Source organism: Sorex fumeus, unplaced genomic scaffold, assembly GCF_029834395.1.
Source record: "Sorex fumeus unplaced genomic scaffold, SorFum_2.1 ptg000073l, whole genome shotgun sequence".
Taxonomy (NCBI): domain Eukaryota; kingdom Metazoa; phylum Chordata; class Mammalia; order Eulipotyphla; family Soricidae; genus Sorex; species Sorex fumeus.
This window is the reverse complement of record NW_026606130.1, coordinates 10,441,654-10,464,386: the sequence shown is the minus strand read 5'-3', so window position 1 is coordinate 10,464,386 and position 22,733 is coordinate 10,441,654. Positions and strand designations below refer to the sequence as shown.

At 39.1% G+C, this 22,733-nt stretch overlaps 1 protein-coding gene across 1 annotated transcript in view; it reads left to right on the top strand.

Annotated features, from left to right (window-relative positions):
• The first annotated feature begins 504 nt into the window (after positions 1-504).
• YIPF6 (Yip1 domain family member 6) overlaps positions 505-22,733 on the top strand; it is a 47,528-nt gene continuing 25,299 nt past the window's right edge. Inside the window, exon 1 of the mRNA XM_056130030.1 lies at positions 505-606. Within this exon, the coding sequence (XP_055986005.1) occupies positions 550-606 (57 nt within the window). The 5' untranslated portion in view covers positions 505-549. The remainder of the gene's footprint in view (positions 607-22,733) is intronic.

Below are 22,733 nucleotides of genomic sequence, written 5' to 3'. Positions count from 1 at the left end.
GTGTGCGTGGTACTTTTAACGTGTTCTTAAAAAAGCGAGGATGAAATTTCTATTGGACGTCCGTGCGGAAGATCAGGTATTAAGTTTATAAAAGTGTAGGTGGGAACCGACTAGGTTGCAAGCTGAGCGGGCAAACAATCACCTGGGCAATGGCTAAGGCAGAGGATGCAGCAGCGGGTTAGGCAAGGCAGGATCTTTTATTCGAACCCACTGGGAGGCCGGAGAGGGGCAGACTTTTTCCAAGTAGTAGCGTTCTCAGGGACTGGGGAGCTTCAAGCCTACACGTGAGAGCGGAAAAGTCGCGCGTCGGGTCAGCGGAGTGGAGAGAGAGAAAAACTGGGCTGAACGTAAAACGAACGCGTCTAGCAGGGTAAACAAGAGAATTCGCTGGGTATTTCCCCCTCGCTGGAAGCGCAAATGACAAGTAGGATCCTTTACTGACGTCGCCCTGCTGCCGGCGCAGCATGATGACGCACTTGTCGGCCGCAGCCTCCACGTCTCCGATTTCACAAAGGCTTGTGGGAGCGAAGCGAGAGAGGACTGGTCAAGATGGCGGCAGCGGCAGAGTCTCCAGGACACACGGAGATAGGATCGCCCAGGCCCCTGGTGAGCTTGGGGTCTTCGATAAAGGGACCGAGGGTGAAGCAGAGCACCCCCTAAGGAAGTCCGGTGACGGGCCCGTAGCCTAAGAGAGCTGGAACCTCTTGTTCCCGTCAGGCCGTTCTTGAACCTTTCGTCAGCACCAGTCCCCAAATCGCACCTGTTCTTTAGGCTGACCGTTTTCCTTCCTGTTATCCTCCTTCCTGTCCTCTTCCATCTTTCCACGTCTTTTTGTGAACCCCCTATTCACTTTCCTTTCCCAGACTCCCAGGACTTGTTCTCGTCCTCTACATTTGATAAACGCGAAGTTTTAGTTGATCTTTAGGACATTCATTTTGTATTTCTTACAACTTAGTTGTTTCTTAAGTGAATCCACTGCACTTTGCCATTCTCTTCATGATATTCTTTTGTGCCTGTCCTTACAGGGGATAGAATTTCCACGTAAACACAAGCCAAAGTCTGGATAAGTATTTAAGAACACAGATTTGAAATAAAAAAATTTCCTGCGCTGTAAATCACCCATTCTTCCACTTGTGTGAACTAGGGCAAGGAACTTCATGAAGTATTTCTTCATCTGTAAAACGGATATTAAAAAATACTTACCTCAAGTTTTTAAGGAAGGTGAAGTAGTTTATGTAAAGTGTGTAATACAATTATTAGTCCTGTGAAACTGGAGTGTAATTAACATTTTGCTCTTAAGTATCCTCTCTTAAACCAGTTCTTAGTCACTACCTAAAGTGTTTAATTGTATAGAAGACCTCAATAAATGATACCGATCCTTTACTTTCTTTGTAAATTGGCAACTTAACGTGTAGAGGACTGAATTGGGAGTCTGGTGAAACTGATTCCAGTTCCGTTTCTACTTACTACTCAATTTGCTCATCTCATTCATTCAGCAAGTATTTAATGATCTTCCTTTATATCCCAATCACTGTTTTAGGCACTGAACATACAGCAACAAAAGAGAGTGAGTGGGTCCATGTTCTCATGGAGCAGTTGTGACCTTGAGGAAACTATTCTGAACCCTTTACTTTAAAAATGCAGATAGTATCTCAACACAGGAAAGTGAGAGAACTAAATAACATATTTTACATTTTGTGCCCAGTGTGACATAAAGATGCTTAACTGACTTATTTCACTAAGTGCAATTTCCCAAGGTCCATACTTATTAAATATGGCAGGGTTTTATCTTTATAAAAAATTGCTAAGTACTGTTTTATGTGTGTGTAACACATGCATAAAGACTCTACATCTTTACCCATTCTGTCGATCAGTTGGGTGATTTAATTTGTTTGTTCTTTCGGTCACACCAGGTAGTTTCCAAGGCTTACTCCTGGCTGTGCTCAGGAGTCACTGCTTGGCAGGTCTGGGAAGACCATATGTTGGGCTGAGTATTCAAATAAGGATTGCTTTGTGCAAGGCAAGCTCCTTGTCTCTTCTATATCTCTCTGATCCCAAGGTGATTTTGAAACTACAGTTTATTTTCAAGTGAGGAGATGCTACATGCAATGCAAGCACCTTACCTCCTCTAAATCTTCTGGCCCCGAGGTGATTTTCAAATTATAGTTTATTTGCAGGTGAGGAAATGAGACTTGAGAAGGTTTGATGGTTTCCTAAGGCACCACATTCAATTAGTGGACAGGCCTGAAATTTGAATCAAAGTCTGTTTCTTAAACTAAGACTATTTCCATTGATGATACCAAGTCTCTTATTTGCAAAAGCCACACAAGTTGCGATTTGCTAATGTATTTGAAGCACAAGGAAACTTTGTAAAATAAAACTTAAAATTTAAGTCTGCTCAGTTTGTGTGCTCTGGGATTAGAAGGATAATATAAGACACTTAATCATTACTATACTATAACATATATGACTGCACGCAGTTGACCTGGGTTTGTTCTGTACCCCAGATAGTCTGCTGAGCCCTTCCAGGAATGGTACTGAGTTCAGATTCCAGAGTAAGCCCTGAACACAGCTGGGTTTAATTCTTTCCCCCATTTATTAATTTTTAATTGAATCATAGTGATATACACATTTACAAAGTTGTTCACGATTGGATTTCAGTCATTCATCAGTGTATTTTTCCCACACCAATGGTCCCATTTTCCCATCCCATCCCACCGCCCACCACCCGCCACTATGGCAGGCACTTCTCTTCTCTCTCTCTCTCTCTCTCTTGCTTGCTTTTGCTCTCTCTCTCCCTCCCCCTCTCTTTCCTTTTGGGCCTTGTGGTTTGCAGTACAGATAATGAAAGGTTATCAGATATGTCCCTTTATCTGTCCTTTTACCCCCCCCCCCACACACACACACATACACACACTCTTGTGAAGAGCTTCAAACCATTGACTTGTCTTCCTGGCCCCCATTTACCCTTACCTTAAATATTAGTCTCATATCCCACAAATGATTGCAATCATTCTGTACCTGTGCCTCTCCTTCTGACTCATTTTACTCAACATGATACTCTCCATGTCAATACATTTATAAGCAAATTTCATGACTTCATTCTTTATAACAGCTGCATAGTATTCCATTGTGTAGATGTACTATAGTTTCTTTACCAGTCATCTGTTCTTGGGTACTTGGGTTGGTTTTAGATTCTGGCTATTGTGAATAGTGTTGCATTGAACATCAAAATGTAGCTGATGTTTCTGCAGTATGTTTTTGGGTCCCCAGGATATATCCCCAGAAGTGGTATTGCTGAGTCAAATGGGAGTCCATATTGTTTTCCAATAAGGCTGGACCAGTTGGCATTACCACCAAAAGAGAAAGAGAGTTCCTTTCTCCTAACATCTGCGCTAGCACTGATTGTTCTTGTTCTTTTGAATGTGTGCCAGTCTCTGAGGTTTAAGGTGATATCTCATTGATGTTTTGAATTACATGTCACAGCTGGGTTTAATTCTAAACTCTGTTACTGACCTCGTCCTGGGTTATTGGGGGGAAATTACCAAAGTGCTCAATTCCCCCACCCATACATCTTAGTAATACTTAGATTGTAAGGTTGTTATTATTTTGGGTTTTGTACCAGAGCTCGCTCTGCTCAGGGCTAATTCCTGACTGTCAGGAAACACTCCTGGCTGGGCTTGAGGGATCATTTGGTGTTCCATGGATCAGACCCAGCTCTGCCATGAGCAAGGCAAGTGCCTTACCTGCTATACTATCTCTGTGGCCCAAGGGTTGTTATTTAAATGAGTTAACCAATGTAAAATACTTGATAGTGTGCCTTTCACATATCTCAAAAGTAATATTTCTTATTGTTTGCAAAACTGGGAGCTTTAACAGGTAATGAGGAGCTAGTATTTTGAGAAGGGTAAGGGTACAAAATTATGAATAATGAAGGGACTGCCATGACAATGATAGTTGTAAATGATCACTCTGGATAAGGAGTACTGAAAGTAGGTAGGAGGATATACATGATAACCTTTCAGTACCTTTATTGCAAACCATAATGACCAGAAGGGGGGAGAGAGAGACAAGACAGAGACAGAAAGAGAAGAAAAGTACTTGCTATAGAGGCAGGCTGGGTGGGGGGTGGTAGGAGGGAAACTGGGGGTATTGGTCATGGGAAATGTATACTGGTGAAGAGGAGGTTGTTGGAACATTGTATGACTGAAACCCAATCATGAGCAACTTTGTAACTATATCTCACTGTGATTGAGTTTTAAAAAAGATAAAACAAAAACAATGAATTTGACAATATAACATAAGAGTTTCCATGGGGTAATGGCCAGAATCCCTGGGCCAGTTACTCTGTTGTAATTGTTCTGGGAAGAAGTGATGGCTGTCAAAATTGCTGCATTAGTGAGAGACATGGAGATTTGAGGGGAAAAGTAGGATACTTGAGTGTTTGGGCTGCTAGGAAGAATATGTGTTAAATTTAGTTTTTTATGACTATATATAACAGGACTGAAGTGATAATACAGGGGGTAAGGTGTATGTCTTGCACGCAGATGACCTGGGTTTGATCCTTGGTACCCCATATGGTCTCCAAAGCCCACCAGGAGTAATCCCTGATTGCAGAACCAGGAGTCCACTAGGAGTGATCCCTGAGCACAGAGACAGAAGTAAACTCTGAGCACCTCTAGTTGTGACCCCAAATACAAAGACAAAACCATATATATAAGACACACACATATATATGTATATATATGTATATATATATATGTAAAGCAGTCATCTGGCAAATCTTGTGAAAGTGTAATTCTGATTCAGTAAATCTGGTAGTAAATCTGTAGTTCTAATCTGCTCCAGAGTGATGTAGCTATGACTCTCAGTACTCATTTTTGAAAAAGAAGAAAGAAGACTTAAGGGCAAATTATGAGGACAGTGATACCCTGAATAGAAATATAGAAGTAAGAAGGCCCTTAAAGTTGATTAACTCATTTTTGTACTTGTTGAATTTGAGATGTTGGAAGACAATTCAATAAATATGCAGCATACAAATTTAAATCCATTCATGTTCCTAAAACCTGGACTTCAGGACTCAGGAGATGTTAGCACTAGAAAAATTTTTTTAGGAATTATCTGTATAGAGTTGGAAGACAAAATATACCTGTGTATATAGGGAACAGAAACACTAATAGTAATGGCTGTGGCCTAGGATCTGTAAGGAAACTGGTTACAGGTGAAGGAATACACTAGAGACCATGTTACTAGCCACTACTACATCCTTCTCTTTCCCAACAAATCATTAGAGCTAGACTCTTGGACTGAACTGGTTTCTTCTTGGTGCTCTCTGCCTTTGTTGACTCATCCACCTCCTCAACCCCTTTACTATATCTTTGACCCTCTTCTCTGATGCAATTGTAAATGAGGTTGCTTTCTTAATTTCCTTTTTCTCCAGCTCATCATTTCTTTATAGAAATACAACACAGTTATGTGTATTGATTTGTGTCATTACAGAACTCCATTTATTGCTTCTCTTATTTTTTGAAATAGTCCTTATGGAAGGGGTAGAGAATGTCAAGTCTGGGAAATCCTGTGGTCTGGTGGTCTGGCCTTTGTACTTGGTGGGACAGACAAGTGCATTCCTGAAGCCCATATGCCTCTACTGTATTGCCTAAAATGAAATGACAAATATCCAAACGGCCCTTGGTAGGAAAAAAGTTTCTCAATCCTGCCTTAGGAGTGCCTTAATGTGTATAATGTGTATTATCCTGTCATCTGCATAGTATTAGTTTAATAGTTTTCAAACTTGGATACTTCTTAATACTTTTACTGTACCTAATTGCTCTGACTGGACTTCAGAAACTATGTTGAAAAGTGGTAAGAGTTAGTTAGTTAGTTAGCCTTGTATAATTTCAGTTAAGATAAGAGTATTTTACCATTTTATATTATGTTAAGTGTTGGTTTGTCACATATGGTCTTTATTATGTTGAGATAATGTTAATTATCACTTAAATCACTTACCTTCCCGTTAGTCATCGATTTGCTCGAGCGGGCGCCAGTAACGTCTCCATTTGTCCCTGTCGCGTGCTAGTGTAGCCCAATGGCATCTGTTCGCTCCGGGAACATGAAGGTCCTCAAACCGATCGTTCATGATCTTGACAAAGAAGTCTGACCATCTAGTAGGTGGGCGGCCACGCGGTCTTTTGACATCCCGTGGAATCCAGTTGGTAACAGCTCTAGTCCAGTGGTCGTCTTTAAATCTCATTACGTGACCAGCCCATCTGATTTTCGACACCTTGGCAAATGAGACAGCGTCCCTGATTCTTGATCGTCGACGGATGTCAGAACTCCGGATTCTTTCTCTCATTTGAGTGAAATGTGATATTCCAAGCATAACTCTTTCTATTCTTCTTTGGGAGACCTGAATAGTGTTCCTGACGCCCCATTCGCTCTCAACGGAACGACCATCTCCAAATGCAACAGCTATGTGTACCTAGGTCGAGAAGTCAACATGACAAATGACCTGGCACCCGAGCTGCGCAGGAGGAAGAGAGCGGCTTGGAACGCCTTCAAGAACGTCGAAGAAATAGCTAAGAGGATGAAGAACCTCCGGCTCCGGGCACATCTCTTTGATTCCACTGTTCTTCCTGCATTAACATATGCCTCAGAGACCTGGGCCCTACGCAAACAAGATGAGAACGCTATTCAGTTCTCCCAGTGTTAATTATATTTCCTAATTATTGGCGATAGCACAGCGGGTAGGGTGTTTGCCTTGCACGCAGCCAACATGGCCGACCCGAGTTCGATTCCTACACCCCTCTTGGAGAGCCCGGCAAGCTACCGAGAGTATCTCGCCCGCATGGCAAAGCCTGGCAAGCTACCCGTGACATATTCAATATGCCAAACACAGTAACACGTCTCACGATGGAGATGTTACTGGGCCCGCTTGAGCAAATTGATGAATAACGGGAGGACCGTAACTGTGACCGTGAGTTTTTATTAATTTTCAAATGGATATTTTTAATCTGGTCAGTTTTTTTCTTGTTTATGGATATGATCGTGTGATTTTTTTTTAAATTTTCTTGATGTGGTGTTGTAATGCATTTCACTCACTGATTTGTATTTATTAATTGCCCTTTTAAAGTTTTGGTATGACTCGGTAATGATTGTTATATTTTGTTGGATTTGATTAGTAAAATTTTTGTTGAGGATGTTTGTGTGTTTTTCAGCAATATCTACCTGTAACTTCTTCCTCTCCTTCTCTACCCTCTCCCTTCTTTTCTAATACTGTCTTTGGGTATGTTCCCTTTGAAAGCTTTGTAGATATCACTGGTGAATCCATCTGGTTTTAGGATTTTGTTCTTTTGACAGATTGTTGATTACTGTTTTTGTACTTGCAATTGGTCTGTCCGAGTTCTCCATTTCTTCCCGGCTCAGTCTTGGAAGATTGTATGATTCTATCAGGCAATTTATTGTCCAGTTTCAGAGCCTGGCAAGCTACCTGTGGTGTATTCGATATGCCAAAAGCAGTAACAATAATAGGTCTCATTCTCTTGGATCCTGAAAGAGCCTCCAATACTGCAGCATTGGGAAAGATGAGTAAGGAGAGCCTGCTAAAATCTCAGGGCTGGGAGGAATGGAGATGTTACTGGCACCTGCTTGAGTAAATCAAAATGAACCACGGGATGGCAGTGATACAGTGATTGTCCAGTTTGTTGATTATAATAGTCTCATCTGATCCCTTGTATTTATGTACATTGGTGATGTATTTTGCCTTTTGCTTCTGATTCTTTTATTAGGGTTTTCTATTTTTTTTTCTTGGGGAGCATAGTAGGTTTTTTAAAAATCAATTTTAAATAATTGAAATGAATTGAACTAAAAATGAAATTCAGAGAACCAGCTATTGGTTTCATTGATCTTTTCTATCCTTTTAATCTGTTTCATTTTTTTCTGCTCTATGATTTTTCATTTTGTTTATGTTTTTCCTTCCTTTCTAGACTCAGAAGTTTCTTGACATTATTTTCATAGTGTCTTTTTTTCGGGTGTGATGAACTTTTTCCACTTCTCCTGATGATTGGAGGTGCCAGGCTGTGTGGAGTTGATAATTATTATTTTTAAGCTCTGCCTAGGACTTATGCCTGGCTCTGTGCTCAGAGATCACCCCTTTGGGCTTGGGGTTATAAATGCTGCTGAGGATCTAACCCAGGTCAGTGGCATGCAAGACAAGTGCCCTACTCACTGTATTGTTGCTTGACCCCAAGATTTCATCTTTTATGATACCTGAGTAGTAGTAGTCTTTATCAGGTTGTTTCTCTTTCACCTATTGAGCACTTAGGTTGTTTCCAGATCTCAGTTGGCTATTGTAAATAGTGTTATAATGACATGTGTTCTAATACCTTTTCAGATTAATGTTTTTGTAGTCTGAGATTTAATACCAAGGAGTAGAATCTCTGAATCATATGGTAATTTTATTTTTAATTTATTAAAGCTCTGTGTCCTACTTACCATAGAGCTTTCCAAGCTGACAGAGTCTACAGGAGTGAATGAGAATTTCTTTTTCTCTTCATCCCTGCCAGCAACGGTTGTTTCTAGACTTTTTGCAGTGACTCATTCTTACTAGTGTGAGGTTATTATTTTATTACCAGTTTGATTTACATTTCCCTGATAATTTCTTCTAAATGTATGTCTTTGGGGTAAATATTTGTTCAGCTTCTCTTCCTATTTTTGGTGAGGTGGTTGTTTTTATAATTGTTGTTGATGAGTTTTGTGCTTCACATCTTTTGGATATTAACCTTTTGTCAGAGAGTGTACAGTGTGTGAATATTTTCTCCCACTCAGTAGATTGTCTTTTTATTTTATGTCATTTTTTGGGGGTGGGGAGTTTTGCCACAGTCAGTTGTGCTCAGGGTTTACTCCTCGCTCTGTTCTCAGGGAATACTCCTGGTTCTGTTTTCAGGGGATTAAATATGGTGCTTGTAATCAAAGTAGGCAGCATGCATGGGAAGCACCTTAACCTCGGTTCTATCTATCTAGCCATAGTCATCATTTCTTTGGCCATGCATAGTGATTATTTTGAAATGGTTCCATTTGTTTATTTTGCTTCTGTTAGCCAAACATATTAAATCGTTGAAGACACCACTGAAGCCAGTGTCATGTAGAGTTCTGTTTATCTGATGTAAATTATGAATTTGATCATAATATCAAGATCTTTGATTTATTTTGAGTTAACTTTGTGTTATTTCTAAGGTGTCCAGATTCACTTTTGCATGTGCTGATTTCCCAGCAAAAATTTATTGAAAAGGCTTCAATTGCTTCACATTTTGCACCTAGCTTCTTTGTTGTAAATGCATCTAAAGTTCTATCTCTAGGATCTCAATTCTGTTCCATTGGTCTGAGTCTGATTTTATTTGAGTATCTTTGTATTTTAAATACATAGCATTGTTGCATAATTAAGATGAAATGAATGAAATTTCCTCCCACCACAGCCTCCATCATCTTTTTTCTTAGAATTGCTTTGGGAGCTTTATGGTGCCATATGAATTTAACAGTATTTGTTCTATGTCCTTGAAGAATGCCATGGTAGATTTGGAATTATATTGCATGTCTAGGGCTTTGGGTAGGACGGTCATTTTAATTGTTAATTCTTCCAAACCATGAACATGGAATATGTTATCACTTTCTTGTGTCTTCTCTATTTATAGTTATATATATAATTTTCATTAGACAATTCTTTTGTCTCCTTTGATTTCTAGAAAGTTGATTTTGTTCTACACAATTTCTTGTATCTTCTCTATAGTTATATAAAATTTTCATTAAACAATTCTATTGTCTCCTTTTTTGATTTCTAGAAAGTTGATTTTGTTCCATACAATTGTAAATGGACTTAACGAAAAATTATTTAAGAATTTTCTGCTTGTTGATTTTTAGTCTTCGAAATTCCTATATTGGTTTATTGTTTCTAGAACTTTTTTTGCACAATCTTTAGGGTTTTGACTTCTTTTCCATCTTGATTTTGGTCTTTGGGCCACACCTGTGGGTGTGCAGGGCTTTTTGCTCTGTGCTTAGGGACCACAACTGGCAGTGATTGGGGGATGATATGTTGTGCTGGGATTTAAACCTGATTTGGCTGCATGTGAGGCAAGTGTCTTATCCCCTATTTTACCTGTCTGGCCCTTCATTTTTGATTTGAATCTTAGAAATCTTTCTTGCCAAGTACTCTTGCAAGGAATTAAAATATTATGTTGAATAATGTGCTAGTGTAGCCCAATGGCATCTCTTCGCTCCGGGAACATGGAGGGCCATTGGGCTACACTAGCACGCGACAGGGACAAATGGAGATGTTACTGGCGCCCGCTCGAGCAAATCGACGACTAACGGGAAGTTAAGTGATTAAGTGATTAAGTGATGTTGAATAATAGTAACTGCAGTGGACATCCTTTTTGTAGTACCTAATATTTAATAAAAGGATTTATGTTTTTTACCATTGATAATATTTTAGCTGTGGTTTTTGACATATAGCCTTAAGTTTGTTCTATGCCTGTTTTATTGAAAGATTTTTATTGCAGTGCTGCAGATTTCAATACTGGCAATAATAGTTTCATGTATGCATTATTTCAACACCAAACTTACCACCAGTCCCAATGGACCCTCTAACCTGCCCTTTTTTCCCCACTCCCAGTGAACTCAGTTCTTTGGACAAAGTCTCCAGTTCTGTCCCTTTAGGGATTTTGTTGCACCCTTACTATGTATGTTTATATATCACATAAGAGAGAGATCATTTTGTATCTATTCCTTTCCATCTGACTGACTTCACTCAGCATGATATCCTATAGTTCCATTTGTTTTGCAGCAAATTGCATGATTTGATCTTTTCTTACTGCCAAATAGTATTCTATTATGTAAATATACCACAACTTTTTTTTTCTGTTTATCTGTTTTTTTCTGTTTTCTGTTTCTGTAGTTGGACATTTTTGGGGTTGTTTCTCTATCTTGACTATTAAGCACTGTAATGCATGGATACACATAAATCTTTTTACATTAATATTGTGCTTTGGGGGTAGATGCCAGAAGTGGTAATGCTGTGTCTTATGGGATTTCTAGTCTTAACTTTTTGGAGAAATCTCCATATTGCTTTCCATCGTGGTTAAAAAATGACATTCCCACCAACAGTGAAAGAGATTTTTTTCTCACCACATTCATACCAACATGGATTATTTCTCAACTTTTGGATATATTTCATCCTCATTTGAGATATCTCATTGTTTTGATTTGCATTTGCTTTATCATAAGTGATGATGAGCAATATTTCATGTGCCTTTTTTCTTAGAGCTTTGGGGTTTCTGGGGAGTTTTTTTGGGGGGGTTGGATTTTGGATTTAGAGCCACACCTGGTGATGCTCCGGGGTTACTTCTGGCTTTGTACTCAGGAATTACTCTTGGTGGTGCACAGGTTACTGTATGGAGTGCGTGGGATTTAACCTGGGTCGGCCACATGAAAGGCAAGCACTTACCTGCTGTACTGTCTCTTCAGCTCATTGGGGGAGATTTTTAATTACTGTTTCTGTTTTCTTACTTGTGATTGGTCTGTTCAGGTTTTCTACTTCCTCTTTGTTCAATCATGGGAGTTTGTATGATTCTAAGAATCCAACCATTCTTTTTGGTTTTCAAGCTTGATGGCATAGTTTTTTGTAGTAAGCTGTTTGGATTGATCTTTTGTGTTTCAGCGGTGTTTGTTGTAATTTCTTCCTTTTCATCTCTGATTCTATTTGTTTGAGTTTCTATTTTTCTTTATGCATATCCAATGGTTTATCAGACTTTTTTATTCTTTCAAAGAACCATCTCCTTATTTTGTTGGCCCTTTGTATTGTTTTGTTTTCTGTATCATTGATAATTACTCTAATTTTTTATTGTCTCCTGCTTTCTACTCATTCTACTCATTTCTACTCATTTGGGAGTCATTTGTACTTTTACTAGTTTTTCAAGCTGTGATGTTACGTGATTGATTCGACCTTCATGTTTTTTCCTGGTTTGAGCCTGGATAGTTATTTTCCTTTAGACCTTTTGTTTGCACCCTTACTGTGTATGTTTATATCTCACATAAGAGAAGGATCATTCTGTATCTGTCCCTTTCAATGTTAGTGCTTCTTTTGTTGTATTCCATAGTTTCTGATTCTGTCTTCACCTCATTTGTTCTTAGGAATTTCTCAATTTCTTAAATTTAATTTTTTATTTATTTATTTTTTATTTTTTAATTTTGATTTACTTATTTTTTTTTAGATTTTTTTTTTAGTGAAACACTGAGGTACAGTTGTAGATTTACAATTTTTTGTGCTTGGGTTTCGATTATACAATGATCAAATACCCATCCCTCCACCAGTGCCCATTTTCCAGCTCCATGGATAATATCCCTCCCACCCCCATCCCTCCCATCTCACCCTGCCTCTGTGGCAGGGCAATCCCTTGTGTTCTCTGTCTCCTTTTGAGTGTTGTGGTCTGCAAAAGAGGCTTTGAGTGGCAAACATGTTCAGTCCATAGTCTACTTTCAACATGCATCTCCCCTCCTAGGAGGATCCTCCAAACACCCGTTATTTGGTGCTCCCTTCTCTGTCTGAGCTGCCATTTCCCCTAGAATGCCTGGCTGGCCTCTGAGCTATGGAGTAATCCTCCTGGTGTTGATCTCAGCTATTCTTGGGTATTAATCTCATATTTTGTTTCTTTATATTCCCCAGATGAATGCAATCTTTCTATGTTTATCCCTCACTTTCTGACTCATTTCGCTTAGCATGATACTTTCCATGCTGCACCACTTGTATATAAATTTCATGACTTAATCTTTTCTAACAGCTACATAGTACTCCATTGTGTAGATGTACCAAAGTTTCTTTAACCAGTCATCTGTTCTTGGGCATTCAGGCATCTTCCAGGTTCTGGCTATTGTAAAGAGTGCTGCAATGAACAAACAAGTGCAGATATCACTTCGACTATACATTTTTGCCTCTCCGGGATATATTCCCAGGAGTGGTATTGCTGGGTCAAATGGGAGCTCAATTTCTAATTTTTTGAGAATTGTCCATACTGTTTTCCAGAAAGTCTGAACCAGTTGACATTCCCACCAACAGTGAAACAGTGTCCCTTTCTCGCCACATCCGCGCCAGCATCGGTTGCTTTTGTACTTTTGGATGTGGGCCAGTCTCTGAGGTGTGAGATGGTATCTCATTGTGGTTTTGATCTGTATCTCCCTGATAATTAATGATGTAGAACATTTTCTCATGTGCTTTTTTTGTCATTTGGATTTCTTCTTTGAGGAAGTTTCTGTTCATTTCATTGCCCCATTTTTTGATGGGGTTGGATGTTCTCTTGTGGAGTTCAACCAGTATTTTGTATATCCTTAATATCAACCCCTTGTCAGATGTGTGTTCGGCGAATATCCTTTCCCATTCTGTAGACTCTCTTTGTATTTTGGTCACTGTTTCTTTTGAGGTGCAGAAGCTTCGTAGTTTAAGATAGTCCCATTTATCTATCTCTGTTTTCACTTGCTCGGCCAGTGGCGTGGCATCTTTGAAGATACCATTAGCTTCAATGTCATGGAGGGTTTTGCCAACTTTGTCTTCGATGTACCTTATGGTTTCTGGTCTGATGTTGAGGTCTTTAATCCATTTTGATCTTACTTTTGTACATGGTGTTAGGCAGAGTTCTGAGCCCACTTTTTTTGCATGTAGCCGTCCAGTGATGCCAGCACAATTTGTTAAAGAGGCTTTCCTTACTCCACTTCACATTTCTTGCACCTTTATCAAAGATTAGATGATCATATGATTGAGGGGAGATGTCAGTGTATTCAACCCTGTTCCATTGGTCTGCAGTTCTGCCTTTGTTCCAGTACCATGCTGTTTTAATTATTACTGCTTTGTAGTAGAGTTTGAAGTTCGGGAGGTTGATTCCTCCCATTTTCTTTTTCCCAAGAATTGCTTTAGCTATTCGTGGGGGCTTATTGTTCCATATAAATTTCAGGAGTGTTTGCTCCATTTCTTTGAAGAATGTCATGGGTATTCTTATAGGGATTGCATTGAATTTATAAAATGCTTTCGGTAGTGTTGCCATTTTGACAATGTTAAGTCTCCCGACCCATGAGCAGGGGATATCTTTCCATTTCCTCATGTCCTCTTTTATTTCCTGAAGTAGCATTTTGTAGTTTTCTTTGTACAGGTCCTTTGCTTCCTTAGTTAAGCTGATTCCTAGGTATTTGATTTTCTGGGGAACAATTGGGAACGGGATCATTTTTTCCATGTAGCTTTCTTCTCTCTCACTGTTTGAGTATAGGAAAGCCATGGACTTTTGGGTATTGATTTTATAGCTTGCAACTTTACTATACGAGTCTATTGTTTCTAGGAGTTTTTTGGTGGAGGTTATTAGGTTCTCTAAGTATAGTATCATATCGTCTGGGAATAGTGAGAGCTTGATTTCTTCCTTTCCTATCTGAATGCCCTTAATATCTTTTTCTTGCCTAATCGCTATTGCAAGTACTTCCAGTACTATATTGAACAGCAGTGGAGAGAGTGGGCATCCTTGTCTCGTTCCTGATCTTAGAGGGAAGGCTCTCAGTTTTTCCCCATTGAGGATGATGCTTGTTGTAGGCTTGTGGTAGATGGCTTTAACTATGTTGAGGAAAGTCCCCTCTATACCCATTTTGGTTAGGGTTTTCATCATAAAGGGGTGCTGGATCTTGTCAAATGCTTTCTCTGCATCTATTGATATGATCATATGCTTTTTATCTTTTCTTTTGTTGATATGATGGATTATGTTGATTGATTTTCGAATGTTAAACCATCCTTGCTTCCCTGGGATGAATCCTACTTGGTCATGGTGTATGATCTTTTTGATGAGTAGTTGGATTCTATTTGCTAGTAGTTTGTTGAGGATCTTTGCATCTGTGTTCATCAGGGATATCGGCCTGTAATTCTCTTTCTTTGTGGTATCTCTGTCTGCTTTTGGCATCAGTGTGATATTTCTTCGTAGAAACTATTCGGAAGTGTTTTTGATATTTCAATTTCATGGAAAATTTTGAAAAGGATTGGGAGTAAGTCCTCTTCAAAGATTTGGAAGAATTCACTAGTGAATCCATCCGGGCCAGGACTTTTGTGCTTGGGGAGACTTTTTATTACCATTTCAATTTCCTTGATGGTGATAGGTCTGTTCAGGTATTCCAGGTCTTCTTGGTTAAGCATTGGGAGTCTGCAGTAGACTAGGAATTTATCCATTTCCTTCAGATTTTGATGTTCCGTGGCATAAAGCTTCTCAAAGTATTCCCTGAGGATCCTTTGAATTTCTGTAGTTTCTGTTGTAATGACCCCCTTTTCATTTCTGATTCGGTTTATTAGGGTTTTCTCTCTCCCTTTCTTTGTGAGTTTTGCTAAAGGCTTATCAATCTTGTTAATTTTCTCGAAGAACCAGCTCTTGGTTTCATTGATCTTTCGGATTGTTTTTTGGGTTTCCATCTCATTAATCTCTGCTCGGAGATTTATTATTTCCTTTTCCTGTTCGGGTTGTGCTCCTTTTTTTGGTCCTATTGCAAGCTCTTAAGCTGTGAGGTTAGGTTACTTATGTGTGCTCGCTCTTCCTTCCTGAGGAATGCTTGTAGAGCTATAAACTTTCCTCTTAACACAGCTTTTGCTGTGTCCCATAAGTTTTGGTAACTCGTGTTCTCATTTTCATTCGTTTCTAGTAATCTTTTGATTTCCTCTTTGATTTCCTTTCTAAGCCACTCGTTGTTCAATAGAGCACTGTTTAATTTCCAGGTGTTTGATTTACTTTTCTGTTTTTGTGTGTGATTTACTTCTAATTTCAGGACATTATGGTCTGAGAAGATTGTTGATACAATCTCTATCTTCTTAATTTTATGGAGGCATGTTTTGTGGCTCAGCATGTGGTCTATCTTGGAGAATGTTCCATGTACTCTTGAGAAGAATGTGTATTCAGCTTTTTGAGGATGAAGTGTCCTGTATATATCTACTAAGTCCCTTTCCTCCATTGTTTCCCTCAGATGAAGTATATCCTTGCTAAGCTTGAGTCTGGTTGATCTATCAAGTGGTGACAAAGCGGTGTTGAAGTCTCCCACTAGTATTGTGTTGCTATTGATGTCTTTTTCCAAATCTATAAGTAGTTGTTTTAAGTACTTTGCTGGTCTCTCATTAGGTGCATATACATTTATTATTGTAAGTTCTTCCTGTTGTACAGATCCTTTGATCAATAAGAAATGTTCTTCACTGTCTCTTATGACCTTCTTCACTCTGAAATCGATGTGGTCTGATATTAGGATGGCTACCCCAGCTTTTTTCTGGGAGCTGTTTGCCTGTAGGATTGTTTTCCAGCCTTTGACTCTGAGCCTGTGTTTGCTTTGACTATTGAGATTTGTTTCTTGCAGGCAACAGAATGTTGGGTTCAATTTTCTAATCCATCCTGCCACTCTATGTCTTTTAATTGGTGCGTTTAGCCCATTGACATTGAGAGAGATTATTGTTATGGGATTTTGCCCCATTGTTTTGTTGAAATTTGGTGTATTTGAGGGGCCTGTCTTGCCTTAACGTAGCCCATTTAGTTGTTCTCGTAACCATGGTTTTGAGTCTATGAAGTTCCTGAGCTGTTGTTTGTCTGTGAAACTGTGTTGTTCCTTCTATTATGAATGAGAGTCTCGCTGGGTAAAGTATTTTTGGAGAGGCATTTATTTCACTGAGTTTTTTTACTATGTCCCACCACTGTTTGCAGGCCATGAGGGTTTCATCAGAAAAATCAGCTCTGAATTTTAAGGATGCTCCTTTGTAAGAGATTTCTTTCTTCAATCTTGCTGCTTTCAGAATTTTGTCTCTGTCTAAGGTTTTGGTCATTTTGATCAGAATGTGTCTTGGGGTATTTTTATTCGGATTTCTTCTAACTGGTACCCTTCGGGCCTCCTGAATGTGGTCACAAGTTTTCTTCATCTCTGGAAACGTTGAAGCAATGATGTTTTTGACAGTTTCTTCTTCATCAAGGTTTTCTTCCTTTCGCTCTGGGACTCCAATAATTCTTATGTTACCCCTCTTGGCTTCGTCACGATCTTCTCTTGCCATCTGTTCCTGAATTGTGAGTCTCTTTTCCATTTTCTGCTCTTTTCTGGAGAGTCTCTGAACTTCCTCTTCGAGCTCACTGATTCTGTTCTCAGCAGCTGTTACTCTGCTGCTGAGGCCTTCCACTGAGTTTTTCAATTCGCCTACCAGGTTTTTTAGGTCTGACATTTCCGATTGCATTTTCCTCATTTCTTCCTTCAAATCCTCTTGTCTTTTATTGGCATTGCTTTCCATTGTTTCTTTTAGTTTCCAAAGCATCCTAAGTAGCTCCCTTCTGAATTCCTTGTCAGAGAGGTTGTCTAACACTACAGTACTGTTGATATCTTCTGTGTTAGCCTCTTCAATAATAAAGTTTGGTGCGCTTTTGCGTTGCTTTACCATTGTGACAAGTGTGGTTTAGTACTTCACGTTTACTGTTACTATTCTGCTTGATATGTAGTGTGAGTTGAGGTAGGCTTATGAGTTATTGGCTACTGTGTTTCTAGTGGCTGAGCTAAAGTAGAGAAGATTCCCTCTAAGAAGGTAGCTTGTGGTTCCTGGGGCATATGTAGTGAGAGAATAGCGGCCGCGGCTCCGGAATGTGTCCCTGCGCTGGTACCTGATTGGAAGGAGGAGAGGGGTCCCCTTCAGCTTTGTTGCTGAGCTGTGGGGCTCAGTTCCCGTCCCGTGCAGATCAGGGGAGAAAACCGGCTGTGCTATGAGATTGAGCTAGCTGCGCATGCCCAGAGAGTCCCAGGTCCTGGAGGCGAGCTGTACCTGATTGGAAGGAGGAGAGGGGTCCCCTTCAGCTTTGTTGCCGAGCCGTGGGGTTCAGTTCTAAATTTGATTTTTGATGCAGTTGTTATTTAACAGAATGTGGTTCAATTTCCAAATATTGGATACTTTCCCAACTTTTTAGTGATTGATTTCTATCTTTTTTCTTCAGAGAAGATACTTTTTCTTCTGAGAAGATTTTATGGATGTTCAAATGGTGTCCCTACCTGTAGTGCTCTATCTTTGAAAATGATCCTTATTCACTGGAGAAGAATGTGTATTTATTTTGCGGGTGTGCTGGGTCCTTAATATGTCTGTTAGGCACTGTTTTTTTAGGTTCATCTTTTACAGCATTTGCTTTATTGATGTTTTGTCTGGTTGAACTGTCCAATGATGAGAGTGGGATATTAAGGCCTTTTAGTATTGTTGTGTTGCCAGTGATGCTTCTCTTTAGATCTATTAGCAGTTGCTTTATAAACTTTGTTGCCCCTTCATTTGGTGCATATATGTTGATGATATATAGATTGATAAGATTCTCTGTCAATTCCTTGACCAGTATATATGTTCATCCTTCATTTTCTTTAGCTTAATTACTATTTGGTCTGAAATCAGTAAGACCGTCCCTGCTTTTTTAATTCTGTTGTTAGCTTGTATGACTGTTTTCCAGCCTTTTACTCCTGAGTCTGTGTTCATCATGAAGTTAAAGTGTGTCTCCTATAAGCACTAGAAGATTGGATTTTGTTTTCTTCTACTAATCTGTGTCATTTTATGGTAGCGTTTATTCCATTGATATTTAAATAAATTATTATTAGAAATTTGTTGTCATGATAATATGAGGTGTTTGGCTGTTTGCTCTTTCCTTTTTATATGTGAACTTTCAGTATCCTTGCTGGAATTGTATTCAGTTGTCAGCTCTGTTTGACTGAGAATGTTTATATACTTCACTCCAATCTGAGTGACAACTTTGCAGGGTAAAGTATTCTTGGTTGGAAGTTTTTTTCATTCAATACTTTATATTTATTCTATTCTTTTCTTACTTGTAGCATTTCATTAGAGAAATCTGCTACTGTAATGCTTTTTATCCATGTATGAGAGGTTTTGCTTTTCTCGTGTAGCTCTAAGATCTCTCTGTCTTTGGGTTTTGCAATTTTGATTATAAAATGCCATATTGTTGTTTTATTTGAGTTTACTCTGGTTGGTAGAATTTGGACCTCTAAAGAGAGTGTTACCAACCTACTCTTCTGGATGGGGAAATTCTCAACAATTATTTCTTCAACTTGTCTTTCTCATTTTCATCTTCTGTAATTCCTATGATTCTGAGATTATTCCTCTTGGTATTGTCAAAATATCCCATATATTCTATTTTCTCTCATTTTTTTTCTGTTTCCTCTTTTTTCTTTTTCATTTATTTTAACTTCGTCTGTACTGCTTCTTTTTCTTACTACTGTATTCTTTAGTTCCTTTAGGTTTATTTGACCAATTTCGTTTTTTCCTTTCTAGCAGGCTTCCTTCAAGTTTGATTCTTTGTTCAGATGTCATTTTTAGGTCATTGACGGTCCATATGATAGTTGTTCTAAAGCCTTCTTCAGGCAGATTTAAGAGATATGCTGTCCAGGGATCCGTCTGGACTTTTGTTTTCTTTTGACATCTTTTCATTTTCTCTAGTATTAAATCATCCCATGACTCTACTGGGAGTGAGTGCCAAAATTTCTCTTACATACTAGAAAGGGTCCAGACCAGGCAAAAGTTCTGGTGCAGATGGGCAGCTTAGTCACACTCTTGATATCCCCAGAGCTGGGGGACCAATATGATGGGAAGAGTGGACTCATAGTTCCTGTTGAGAACTTTTATCATCAGATGGGTGTTGGATATTGTCCCTTGCTTTCTTTGCATCTAATATCATGTGATTTTTTATCTTTCCTATTGATGTGGCATATCACATTCATTGATTTTCATATAATGAAGCATCTCTGCATCCCTGCTATAAATCCCTCTTGGTGCTGGTATATTATTCATTACAAATTGTCAAATTCAGTTTGACAAGATCTTGTTGAGGATGTTCAAATCTATTCTCTTCAGGAATATTAGACTAATTTTCTTTTTATTTATATCCCTGTCTTCTTTTGTTATGTTAATGTTGACCTCATAGAAACTGGTCAGGATCACTCCCATTTATTAGACCTGGAAGAGCTTGAGGAGGATAGTAAATAGTTCCCCTCTGAAGGTTTATAATAACTTATTAATGTGCCTGGCGTGATAACAGATAGTGATATTATGTGTTTATAATAACTTATGTGTGGTGTGATAACAGATAGTGATGATATTACATAGTGCTTAAGGGAGTGTTAGATCAAGGACTTAATATCAATATAGATACACCAAATTAAAGGATAGCAACATATATAAAGGTATTGCTACTATAAATGGCAACACAAAATCAGTGAGAAATTTTTAACACTTTATTTTCATCATTTGATAGATCAACTAGACAGAGTATCAGGAAGGAAACAAGAATCCTCGGACTGAGAAATAAGACGGGCTATCTTGCACTTGACCTATGTGCTTGTCTTGCACTTGACCCACCCATTTTTGACACCTGTTGTCTCATATGATCCTTCAAGCACTGTCAGGAATCACCCCTAAGCACAGAGCCGTGAGTAAGCCCTGAGGATACATAGTTGTGGTCTCAAAACCAAACAATCAAAAAAAAAATGGAAACATGACTCCTAAATGAGGAATTAGAAAATCTTGGATTATTAGACTTACACAGGATCCTCTGCTCCCAAAAAGCTGAATGTGTTTTTCTCTAGTTCAGATTCTTCAGGGTTGACCACATGCTGGTCACAATTTCAGTTTCCACGAAGTGACAAACATAGAAATATCTTCGACCAAAATCCATGAAGGTAGGCATTAATTATAAAAAGAAAGTCAGGAAATACACTAGCCACTCTGTAAATGAAACAATATACTTTTTTCAGCACTCACTTTTTGTCTAGAGTGATTTTCAACTCTCATTTTCAACTCTCATGAAACAGTATACTTTTTAAAAAATTTTTATTTATTTATTTATTTATTTATTTGCTTTTTGGGCCACACCCGGCGATGCTCAGGGGTTAGTCCTGGCTCATGCACTCAGGAATCACTCCTAGCGGTGCTCGGGGGACCATATGGGATGCTGGGAATCGAACCTGTGTCGGCCATGTTGGCTGCGTGCAAGGCAAACGCCCTACCCGCTGTGCCATCTCTCCAGTCCCCGAAACAGTATACTTTTAAATAACCTATGGATCACAGGGGAAATTAAGGAAGCAATAAAAGGATTATTTTGTCTAGCAAACGAGAATGAAGATACAAACCATTATAACCTGTGGGGCACAGAAAAAGTAGTACCATGGGAGATGTTAATAGTAATATAGAAACTTTATGGGAAAAATACCTTAGGGAACAAACCTCAAATTAATAACCTAACTTCAGTTTGACTAGTTAGAAAAGAACATAACTAAAATCCCAACCTAAGTAGAAGGAAGAAAGTAACAAAAATTAGAACAGAGCCAGAAGTTGGGGGTGGAGTGGGGCCAGGGCAGTTAGGATAGAGAAGGGACCACTATGACAATGATAGTTGGAAATGATCACTCTGGACAAGAATTGAGTGCTGAAAGTAGGTAAAGGGATATATTTGGTAGCCTTTGAATACCTTTCTTGCAAACAATAGTGGCCAGAAAAGAGGAGTAAGAAGGGGGGGTTGGTGGTGGGAGGAAGGGGCCTGACATAGAGGCAGACTATGTGGGGGATGGAAGAAGGAGGGAAACTGGGAACATTGGCATTTTGAAATGTACACTATTGCAGAGTTGAGTGCTGGAACATTGTATGACTGAAACCCAGTCATGAACAACTTTGCTACTGTGTATCTCACAGCAATTTAATAAAAATGTAGAGCAGAAATCAGTATTATATAAATCAAGAAATTGATTCAAGGGGTAAATGTTACCAGGGGCTTTTTTGAAAGAATAGCATATATACTATAATTAATACTATACTTATAAGGAACAAAATAGAGAAAACCCAAATAAATTGGATCACAGATGATAGGAGAGCGATTACAACAGAAAGCAGATACTACAAACAATGCTATGTCACAAAGCTGGAGCATCTAGAAGAAATGGTCACATTTTTAGAATCAAACAATCTCCTAAGACTGAATCAGTATGAAGTAGACAACTTGGAGAGAGCAATCATGAGTAAGGAAGCGAAAACAACTGGTAATTTAAAATCTGCTCAAGAACAAAAATTCAGGTCCTGATGGATTCACTAGTAAGTTCTGCCAAAACTTCAAGGAAGACTTATACTCTTTGGGTGAGTATTGGGTGCTATGTTCTATGGACCTTCACAATGTAAGTGGGGGTTTATACGTTGGAGTGCCTGGCATCAGCCATGCTACCAAGCTTTGAGTGGCTCACCCTAGACAGCATCCAGGCATTGAAGATCACAAGTGCCTTACCTGTGTCCCAAGTGAAAGAGGACCTAGGCAATTAAAGATTGTCAGAGTTTGTGGGAGGATGGCTTCCTGCCTACCCACTTTGAATGGGTTTTGCACAAGTAGCAGTTTGCAGGTATGATTTACTGGTGGATGCTGTCTGCCACTAGCCCTGAACTTGTGAGTTCATAGTCCCAGGAGGCAACCATTTTATCATTTTTTTGCTGAAAAGTGATTGTAGTTTTAAGGTCACCAAGGTACATGAGCTACTAAGCTACCGTGGTCACGGAGACTTTGGCTGTGGGTTGGAAACAGACTTAAATTTGAGGTAGACCAAAAGAGGCCTAGTGCCTCAAGCCATAGCTTGTGGCAGTATTCGCTCTCCATACCTGGCAGGGGTAGAGTCTGGCTGGCTCTGAGTCTTAATGC